General features: G+C 52.3%; 1 protein-coding gene across 12 annotated transcripts in view; it reads right to left on the reverse strand.

The window, feature by feature from the left end:
- The window catches only part of LRRC7 (leucine rich repeat containing 7), a 561,937-nt gene extending 554,456 nt beyond the window's left edge, over window positions 1-7,481 (reverse strand). For 4 of the 12 annotated variants that reach the window (XR_012481825.1, XR_012481824.1, XM_074265665.1 and 1 more), the window contains exon 1: window positions 6,530-7,479. Coding sequence is in view for 7 of the 12 variants with exons in the window: in XM_074265665.1 (XP_074121766.1) it covers window positions 6,530-6,531 (2 nt within the window). In the remaining 5 variants the exon portion in view is untranslated. Of the gene's footprint in view, window positions 1-5,146; window positions 5,341-6,529 lie in introns of those variants that run through there. The other 8 variants (XM_074265661.1, XM_074265657.1, XM_074265658.1 and 5 more) reach the window with 5 other exon arrangements.
- Window positions 7,482-10,929: the final 3,448 nt, after the last annotated feature.

Here is a 10,929-nt window from a genome sequence, read left to right on the forward strand (position 1 = left end):
AGGGAAAGACAGAAAGATAGGCAGAAAGACAAAGACAGAGAGTGAGGGAAAAGAGAGGGAGAAAAAGAGGGAGAAAGGGGTGGAGAGAGAGGAGAGACAAGGAAGGGGAAAAGAAGGGGGAGAGAGAAGGGAAGGGGAGAAAGAAAAGAAAGGGAAAGGAAAAGGGGGAAAGAGAGGGGGAGAGAAAGAGAGAGGAAGGGGGGAGGGAGAAATATGTGATTATTAAACAAATATGTAAGAAACAAGACAAGATGTAATAATCAATAAAAAAGCATTCATTAAGCACTTACTATGTAGCAAGACCTCCTGGATGCATTGATTACACACACATACACACACACACACACACACACACACACAAAAGGAACTTACATCTTATCAGAGGAAATAACACAGAGAGACTTATTCTAATTCTAAACATCTGCAAAATAAACACCATAAGCTCTCCAGGTGGATCAGGCAAGGTAGATCCTAGGAGTAAAAGTCAACAAATGATTTAGGGAGCACTTAGTAGGTGCTCAGCACTTTCCCTACTCTCAAGGGACTTTGTTGAAGGCACAGGACACAGTCTGAGCACCAGATTACCAGAAATGGTAAACGGAATATCAAGGACCAGACCGTGTTGAAGAGTTTGAGGAACAAAGTCACATAGGTGGGAAGGTGGGCTGGAGTTGAATAATGAAGCCCTTCATTATTCAAGGGCTAGAAATGGCCCAAAGGATCTTTTTCATTTTTGTCCTAGAAGCAGGAGGGAGGTAGAGCTTTGTAAGCAGGAGAATCACATGCTCTAACCTGTGCTGGGGGTAGAGGATGACTGGCAGTTGAATGCAGGATGGTTTGGAAAGAGAAGAGCCCAGGCAGAGAGAATATGAGCAGAATATTGCAAGTGACTCAGTGACAGCATAAGATCTGTGGGAGTGGAGGGAAGTGAGCAGCTGTGTGAGATGTTGTGGACATATAATCAATGGGCACTGGAAGTTGAGTAAAGAGAGGAGGTCATGACAGACAAAGTATTTTCAAAAAATTGAAGGGGCAGTTTGAGAAAAGGTGGGGAATCAGGGAAGGCTTATGAAAGGGGAGACTCCATAGAATTTTCAAAGAAGAGCCACACTTTTTGACAGTGAGATATAAAAAGAGAGAATGAGATAGCTCTGGGAAGATGACTTGCAAACGTGAACAGAATCAAGAGTTAAAGATGGGATTGGGAAGTGCTTCTGCTCCACATTAAAACAATAGTCTCTAGCCACAATTTGAACCCAGCTATTATTCTTGTTTAGTTGTTTCAATCATATCTGACTCGTTGGGATCTGATTTGGGATTTTCTGGGTAAAGATACTGAAGTGCTTTGCCATTTCCTTCTCTAGCTCATTTTACAGATGAGAAAACTGAGGCAAACAAGATTAAGTGACTTGTCCAGGTTCATCCAGCTAACAAATATCTGAGGCCAGATTTGAACTCATGAAAATCAATCTTCCTGATTCCAAACCCTGTGCTCTATCCACTTTGCCAACTAACCCATATATATGTATTAGCCAAATATGTATGTATGGTTTCTGGTTAGTGCTAGGACACCAGAGAAGAGTGTGATTAGCTTATCATGATGGCCCTTCAGTAGTAATATCTCTGCATGAAAACCCAGCATGCTCATTCTCTAAATGGAAAATAATTTTTATATATACATATAAATATATACCTGAAATATAACAGCAACATAAATGATAAATGACAGATTATTTATAATTAAACTACATTGAGAAATACTGATTCTACACCCCCCTCCCAGTAGTTATTCTCTGTATACCAAGCTCTAGAAAGTTTCTTTTTCTTAATGGAAGTGAAAAGATGACTACATGAGGAATGTCCTTTTCTTCCACTAAAATGAAGTGAGTGAATTATAAGATCAGAAGCTCCTAGATCTAGTTGGAAGGGACCTTAAAGAACACAGAGTTTTATCAATGGAAATAACTTGAAAGAATATGTATCATGGTGTGTTTTGCCATTTCACCCTAAGGAACATGGAGACTTTCCCCCTGACTTGTGGCTCAAATCTAGTTTTGGTGGGTTAAGTCAGTTTCAGAGGATCTGTGGCTATAGAATTGATGCTCTGAATTGGATTTAACCCATCATAACATTAATTGGCATATAATGTGTGGAGTAGAATATATGTTTAAATGAACTAAATATGCAGAATGTCCTAAAAGTCTTAGTATAGTTTAAAGTTAATGAATTTAAAACTGAATTTAGGCTTTTGAGATACCTATAATATCAAAGTAGTAATAACTAAAAAAATTTTAAAAAAGGAAACAAATTATTACTATTTTGATTCTTTTTGTTTAAGGATCTCTTCCTTTCCCCAAATCTAACAAATAAATGTGATTGAGTGTGGGAGATTTTTGGGGCTTTTTCTTTTTTTCTTTCTTTTTTTTTTTTTTTTTGTACAAAGTAATATGTCATTTTCAATTAAAATAGGAAAGCCCTAGGGAGACAGGGTGTGATAATAATTAGAAAGCTAGTCTAGGATTCAAGAAGCCTGAAGGAAAAAACCTGCCTTTGGTCCATATGGACTAGGTGACTTCCCACTTCCCAGAGGCAGCTGCTATTTGGCAGTGATAGAGGGTAGGTTGTCAATAGGAGGCCCTCTTCCCCCCAAAATAATACAGATGCAGACCCAAAATGCAAATGGATGATGATGGAAGTAGGCGAAACTGCACAGGAGCATGAAACCTCTAGGGTGGAGGCTCTCCACAAGAGAGCCAGAGAAAGAATGGATTGTCTGCCATTCCCAGCCCAAGGACATCCACCCTCTGATTAAAGATCCCAGTGAGAGGGGGTTCTGAAAACAATGCACTGGAGTAATACCTAGGGTGAGAAGCTTCTACTCCTTACCAAGCACTCTGTGGTAATCACTAAGTGGCAAAAGACTCTTTGTAGCCAAAACATGCAATTAAGTGAGTTGGTACCTCAATTCATATTGCTAATCAAGGGCCCTGCATTTGATAATTTAAGGTTGTAGCTTAAGTTCCCCTCAAACAAAAATGTAACTCCTTCAAAAATCTATATATGTTTGAGAAGCAACCTAGTGTGGTCCAAAGATATTCTGGAGTCAGAAAGAGCTGTATTCAAATCCTGTCTCTCATATTTACTAACTGTGTGCTCATAGGCAAATGACTCAATCTCTTTCACCCTCAGGTTTCCTATTTGGAAAATCAGGATAAAAAACACACTTGTGATACTTATTACAGTAGGGTTTTTGTAAAGATCCAAAAATATTAAAATCTTAGCAAATACTCTGTCTCTGTCTGTCTTTCTCTCTCACTCACACACACATATATATATATATATATACACATACACACACACACACACACACACACACACACACACACACACACACACAGCAGTTTTCATTATACCATAATGCTATTAAGAGAAACAACTTTGGTTAGTGAATAGAGTCAATGAGGCCTGAGTTCCAGTCAGTACTCTGACAAATGAGACCATCTAAGACCCTCAATTGGCAAAGAAATTGAGGCTTTTCATTGATTGGGGAAAATGTCTTATGCCAAGGAAATCACAGACTCCTCTTCCTCCCCCAAAAGGGGCATTCTAATTGTCTGTTAGTGTCTTCTCTTAACTGGTCTTTGAACTCTTAAAAGATCTACTTGTGTCCTTAAATATGCTGACTTAGATGAGAAAGGCATTTTAAAAGAAGATGAAGAATAAAATATCAAGTAAAATCAATTGCCTGGTTTTGCATTTTGATAAGAAAATAAAATCCAAACAGTTGGATTTGTATTCAGAAAACAGAGCAAGTTAGAAGCAGCTCTGCAATTCTGACCAACTTGTGCTCAGGGCGGTTCACTTTCCCTGAATGGGTCTGTGTCTCTTTAAGGAGGTGCTTCTATTTTTGACACGGCATGTGTGCAGTCACATGTGCTAGAAAATGTAGGGGTTGCCATGGCAAATTCACGTCTTTTCACGAATAACCAACTAAAAAGGTGCACGAACAACTCTCACCCCCAGAATGTGCCAGAGATGGCTGTCCTCTTCTTGGGAAATACCAGCATAGGCTTCGGAGCACAAAGGCTCCTATTGAAATAACCATTCAAACTTCCATTCACTAGGATTTTTTGGAAAATGGTGAAATAAAAATGAGAACCATCGCCCAGACATTCAAACTTCTGGTTTCCCCCCCCCAAAAAAAAAAATCCCCAGTTATCGAGAGGGGCCCCTTGTCCAGCCTTGTTTGGGAGAAGGTTCCCAATTCAACCTCATCACAATCTGTGTGTGTGTGTGTGTGTGTGTGTGTGTGTGTGTGTGTGTGTGCGCGCGCGCGCGCGCGCTAGCGGGCTCTCTCTCACCGCCCAAACCGAGGGATTCCTAAAATCACTCCCCCATCCCCTTGGTATTCCGGTGCATTCGAAACAAAAGCAAAACCCACTCCTCCAGTCTGCATCTTTTCGCATCTGAGACACCCTGAAATCGAACAGTCTCGGAACTCGACGCCTACGGACATTGCCCAGCAGGGCAGGTCCCTCCTTGGAGTCTGGGAAGAGTTCAGAAACCGCACTTTGGGTGGCTCTGGGAATGGCTGAGCCTCCCCGGGCTGGGGGACCCAGCGGCGCCTGCTTCTAACAGAAGGAGGTAGGAGGTTCGGGGCCGTGGGAGATGCCCACGTGCGTGGGGGGAGCTGAACTTCTCCACCGCCTTCCCACAATGCCGAGCCTTATTCAAAAAAGGGGCTGAAAGGACCCCCCTCCCCCCGCCTCAAAATCCCCACGTCCTTGGGCATTTCTCTCTCTCCATTATGGCATGCAGCAAACTTTCTTCTTCCTCTGTAGGCGGAATAAAGCAGCTTGGACGCATGACATTTCACAGGCTCAGGCAGGAACAAAGAAAATCAAGTTCCCAGCAGTGTAGCTTGCCCACCGGAGGGATCACGTGGCCTGCTTCCACTCCTCTCGCCCACGCTCGGATATCTCTATTGTGCCTAGACACTTTCCCCAGGTTCGAACGCACCCAGCCAAGAAAAGTGCTCCCCTCCCAGCCCGGGCTCCAAACTGCCCGGGGCGCGCGGTCCGGGGGGGCTCGGGGGCGCGCAATGACCCAGTTCCCCCCTCAGGTGATCTCCCCGAACGGAAGGTACCTGGCGAAAGTCGGCAGAAGGCACAAGCAGATGTCTTAGAAACCCTCCCTTTTTCCTTCTTGGAAGGCTGGGACGTAGGAGAGCTTCCATCATCCCTTTTTCTAAAAAGGAGCTTTGCTCGGCGTTCATTTCCCCGAGTTAGGCAAGTCACCTCCACGTTCCGCTAGCCCCCACCTCAGACGCATCCCCCCTCCCGCCCCCCGCTTTGTACGGGGAGGAGACGGAACCCGAGGGGCCACAGGGTGGAGGCTGGGCTCTTTCTCGCCCCCCCCCCCCCGCCCTTGCAGTTGAGCACTGTAATGTGGAAAGCAATCCCCTAACTAATAAAAACGGCCCCATATTCAAGCGATTTCCAAAGCTAATAACGCCGCCCTCCCGAGATCGCTGAGTCCCAGCGAACGCAGAAAGCCCGAGAGGTGCTAATGAAAGCAATGTGCAGGCGGCGGGATGCAGCGCTTCTACTATTGTTATGCCTCGGCTCACTCTTTCCGGGAGGCTGTCCGAGCCCGGGCTCGCAGAGCCGTCCAGCAGCGAGGACGAGCACCGAGACTCTGAAAGGGGACAAAAGCGCGGAAATCGCCCGGTCCTCGATCCTCCCTCTCCCGCGGCTATAGCAAGCCGAAGCTCGAGTTTGGGAAGGTGTCTGCGGTGGGGAGGGGGAGAGCCTTCTGCCACCGACTGCCCCCCCTGCCCCTCCCTCCCCCCCCCAGCTCCTTTCCCTCCCCCTCCGCCCCCCGAACCCGAGAAGCCCTCTCCCCTCTGCCTCCGGGCGGAACAAAGGGCTTCGAAAGCCGTTCTTCTCCACCCGAGCCCCCAATCCGGAAGAGCCCCTCGGGGGCCGACAGAAGGGAGAGCAGCCGGGGTGAACGTTCCCTCGCTACAAGTGTGTGTCTGGGGGTGGGAGTGAGTGTGTGAGGGTGAGTGTGCGCGCGCGCCTGTGTGTGTGTGTGTGTGTGCGCGCGTGCGAGTGAGCCAATGTGTGCCCGCAGCTCTCACGACAGCCCCTCCGGGCTTTTGGGCATCTCCCCGAGCAGCTGCTGGCGGGCTCCGGGCCGGCGTGAAAGCTCGGCTCGGCCCCGCTGGGCGCTCAGCGCCCCGGCAGCGGCTCCTCGCTAGCTCTCCCACACCCTTTTCGCAGTATGTAACCCTTTACTAGACTTAGCCCGGCCGTGGCCCCCCCCACCGCGCTCTCCCACCGCCCGCGCCGCCCCCCCACCCGGCGGCCGGCCCGACCCCCGAGGCCACTGCAGCAGCGCCCCGCCGAGCGCCCGCCGCCCTCTCCTCCCCGGGAGCGGCCGCGCTCACGCCTCCTCCCCGTGGCCGCGGCGGGCGCCGGGCGGCCACTGCAGCGGCCCCTCGGAGGCGGGCGGAGCGGGTACTCACATTGCAGGCTCCGGGAGGAACTATCCATGAGTGTCCGAGGCTCCCGACGGCCGTGCAGCTGCAGAGGCTTATTCCTTAGAGCGGGGCTTCCCGGGGCCGCAGTGGAGGGGAGCGGAGGGGGGTGCGCCTCCTTTTCTCGGAGAGGCGGAGAGCAGGACAGGGGATTCCGGGCAGGTCCCGGGCTAGACCATGATGCCGATGCCCTTCAGGTGGCCCGCTGGATGCGTTCCCATGGGAAGCGGCGGAGAGGGGAAGCCCGGCTAACGACCAGCAGCAGGCTGGGGGCGGGAGGAGAGCGCTAACTCTCCCAGTCTGTGCCAAGCCTGGCCGGCCACCCAATCACCGGCGGCGGCGGCGGCGGCGCTGGCGGCACCTCCTTCCCCACCCCCCGGGAGGCTCCACACACAATAAATCCTGCTGGGGAAAGGGGAGGCGAGGAGGCGAGCGGAGCGCCGGCCCCCGGCTCGCAGCCTCGGCGTGCCTGGGCCGGGCGGGGCGGGGCTGGGGGGAGATCCCCGAGGAGCTCTGGGCGCGGGGCCGCCGCGGCGGGAGCGGGAGCCGTGTTCAGGGGGATCCGGCCGCCGGCCTGCAGGACGGGGCCCTCGCCCGCCTCGGTGCGGCGGCTCCGCTCACAGGTGCCGGGGCGGCCGGGCGGCTCGGCGAGGCATGTGGCGGGCGGCCCGGCTCGCTCGCTGGCTGGCTCGACCCCCTCCCCCCTTGTCCTTTTGGCTTTCTTCTTCTTTCTCCTCCTCCTCCTCCTCCTCTTCCTCTTCCTCCTCCTCCTCCCTCCTCTTCCTCCTCTTCTTCCTCTCGCTCCCCACCCCCTGGTAGGACGGACTACACCGGCTGCAGCAACGGCTTCAAAGTGTGAAAAATGTCAAGGAGATTTTTCTCCCCCCCGCCCCAAGCAGCGAGGGGGGTGGAGACTGAGCCCTTACGCGCCCCGCGCCCCTCCCCTCGCAGCCAGCCCCCGCCTCCTCCCCGGCTAAAAACCCCCGGGGAAAGCGGAGGATGCCCAGGCTGGAGCCCATCCGCCGTCGCCGAGGCTTCCTGGGGAGGGGGCGACCCGGGGCCGCGCCGGCGGCGGCGGCGGCGGCGGCGGCGGCGGCTCCGGGGGCCAGCGCCAGCTCCCTCCGCGCGGGAGTCCCTGCCTGCGGCCGCCGGGGGCTCCCCCCACTCCGAGCCGGCGCTCCGGGGCCCCCGCCCCAGGCTCCCGCCGGCCCGCGCCTTCCCCCGGAGCAGCTGCTCCCCGCGCCCCGCGCTGCCCGCCTGCTCGGGCTTGTGTGCGAGGAGAGCGCCCCCCTTCCTCCGGCCCTCCTCCCCCCTCCCCCAGTGCCGTGACAGGAAGCGCTGCGCTGAGCGGGCGCGGGGCTCCGCGGAGCTTGCCGGGGCTGCTGCTGTGCCGGGGCTTGTCGGGGCCGGGGCTGCCGGGGCTGGCCGGGGCCGGGGCCGCGGCTCTTTAACCCGGGCTGCCTAGCTCCTCGCCCTCGTGGTCGCCCGGAGCCCCCGCCCTCCCACACCGTCCAGGAGATGGGGGGGGGGGTCCCAGTGCAGTCGGTATAACTCCCACCTTTTAGGATTTAGCGCCCACCCTGGGAGTGGCCGCCTCCCAGCGACAAAGGACTTGCAGCATTCGGCTCTGCCCGACCGCCTCTCTTCCCCCTCACAAGCACACAAAGGCACCTCTCCATCCCGGCGGCCACTGAGTTTGTTGTCAAACTCTTGGAAGTGTCTGCGGGCCACCAGAAACAGTCCTCCCCTCCCCCAACAAAAACCACAAAATTTAGGGGGGGGAAGGTGATGAAAAGTGGCCATTTGACAGGAATGTTATTCCGCACATCTTTGGATCCCTCCCCTCCCATTTAGTGCGTGTCTTCCTTCTCTTTATCTTCCCAGAGACTGGTGGGAGCTGGACATGCTAAATCCATACATAGCTAGACCCTGCCGTGTGGGAATGTTGGGGAGCGGTCCGTGGGAGGAGGGGGTCACCTAGCACTGTTCAGGCTAAGCAAGTCAAGGCCGGAGTGCCATCTTTTAACGACCGCCAATGGAGGCGGTGCCTGTGTCCAGGCGGGCTTCGGGGCGCTCCCCACACCCTGTGCCCCATGGCAAGGCACCTCCTCCCCATTGTGGGTCTGGGGAGCAGCAGCCCTTCAAGGTCAAAAACCATCTTCCCCGCCTGAGTAGGAACTGCCTGGAAAGGGATTCGGGTCGTGGTTAACTCACTGCATGGGTGACCTGCCGGGGAAGGTTGCAGGGAACAGCTGGCGGAGCACTGGGAGAAACTGATGTTTCATTTTAGTGAGGAAGGGGAGAGGGAGGAAGGGGAGAGGGAGGAAGGGAGAGGGAGGAAGGGGAGAGGGAGGAAGGGGAGAGAGAAGAAGGAGGGAGGGAGGAAGGGGAGAGAGAAGAAGGAGAGAGGGAGGAAGGGGAGAGGGAGGAAAAGGAGAGGGAGGAAAGGGAGAGGGAGGAAAGGGGAGAGAGAAGAAGGAGAGAGGGAGGAAAGGGAGAGGGAGGAAAAGGAGAGGGAGGAAAGGGAGAGGGAGGAAGGGGAGAGAGAAGAAGGAGAGAGGGAGGAAGGGGGAGAGGGAGGAAGGGGCGAGAGAAGAAGGAGAGAGGGAGGAAGGGAGAGGGAGGAAAGGGAGAGGGAGGAAAAGGAGAAGGAGGAAGGGGAGAGGGAGGAAAGGGAGAGGGAGGAAAGGGGAGAGGGAGGAAAAGGAGAGGGAGGAAAAGGAGAGGGAGGAAAGGGAGAGGGAGGAAAAGGAGAGGGAGGAAAAGGAGAAAGAGGAAGGGGAGAGCGAGAAGCTGGAAAAGCCTCAGTAAAGAAGAAATACCCAAGTGGACTTTTGAAGGGTTGGAAAAGGGTGGTGGAAGTGCTTTGTCAGGGGGAGCAAATAATGACTTCAGGGGACAAATTGCCTCAGCTGGACTTCCCCCCTCCCTAGTCAGGGCCACCTCCCGTTTCCTAGGCTTGCTTGGCCCGGGCGGATAGCCCAGTGGAGGGTGTGCAAGTGAGAACTGGGAAATTAAAAACCACTTTTGAAAATGAGCTCAGTGGAGTTAGTCCTTAGCTCAGCAGTGAAAAGCTTTTCCAGGTTGTCCTTCCCACACCTTCCCTCCCCCGCTCCAACCCCCCCCCCCACAGCAAATTGGTTTCTCGTTGATCCCCCATAAAGTATTCCCTCTCCTGCCTGCTTGCTGCAGCCCTGCACGTCTGCACTGAACGCCTTTCACTCCCACCCACATCCCCTCCCCCACCTCTGGAATCTGCTTGATGCAGATGGCTCTATGGGCTTAATTAATGCTTATTAATGAATTGAATTGCTTTCGTCGGGCAATTTCTCTCCATCCCTCGGAACTCCTGACTCCCTTCTAGGTGTATCTCAGCCGGGCCTTCCACCGGAGGCCTTTCCCTATTCTTTCCCCCCAAGAATTACTTTGTACCGATTTTGTTTACTTTCCTGATTTCTCTCAATAGATTGTAGCCTCCTCAAGGGCAGGGACGGTTTCACTTTTCCTTTTGTGCCCCAAACAATGGCAGGGTATCCTGCGGTAACACAACGCCACAGACTTTCAGCAAGGGCAGGGTATCTTTGCTGTTCCACAAAGCCACAGAGTTTCCTATACCACCTTCACCCAGTTCTTCTCACTAAGTGCTCACGGTTACCAAATCTATCCACAACATTTTTCTGTATTGTTTCCTCTAAAAAAAGAAAAAGAAAAAAGAAATAGAAGAAGAAGAAGAAGAAGAAAGAAGAAGAAGAAGAAGAAGAAGAAGAAGAAGAAGAAAGAAGAAGAAGAAGAAGAAGAAGAAGAAGAAGAAGAAGAAGAAGAAGAAGAAGAAGAAGAAGAAGAAGAAGAAGAAGAAGAAGAAGAAGAAGAAGAAGAAGAAGAAGAAGAAAATGTTCACATTGAATACCTGGAGGATCCTGGGAAATTAGTATTTACCTCCTATGTCCTCAATAATAGTGGGAATTTTGGTTTTTTTCTAGAGCCTTCACTCCTTTGTATTTTCCTCAGCCCTAAGGGAGTTGTGGGAATAATATCACGCCCCCTTTTCCCACCTTCCCTAATTCTGGGGACCTGTGAGTCAGCAAAGAAGTAAATGGATAGGGTTTTGCAAAGTCTGCGTGGCCACTGTGAGCTGTTAGGTATTTGACAGCCATGATTTCAGTAGGAAACAATGCAGAAGAAGAAAAGCAGTGTTCTTCCTGAAAGGCCCTGAGCACACTGGCCCGATTTTGCACAAGATTTATGAATCTCTTACAGGATTTGGCCACCTCTGCTTTTGAACAATGTCTTATATTATAACAATTTCAGTGGGCTCTTAGAAACGAACCATTGAAATGCAAATGGCAAAGCTGTCTTTAAACTAACTCCGAGCTGCCCTGGCACCGATT

Source organism: Sminthopsis crassicaudata, chromosome 4 (genome assembly GCF_048593235.1).
Source record: "Sminthopsis crassicaudata isolate SCR6 chromosome 4, ASM4859323v1, whole genome shotgun sequence".
In the NCBI taxonomy this organism is placed as follows: Eukaryota; Metazoa; Chordata; class Mammalia; order Dasyuromorphia; family Dasyuridae; genus Sminthopsis; species Sminthopsis crassicaudata.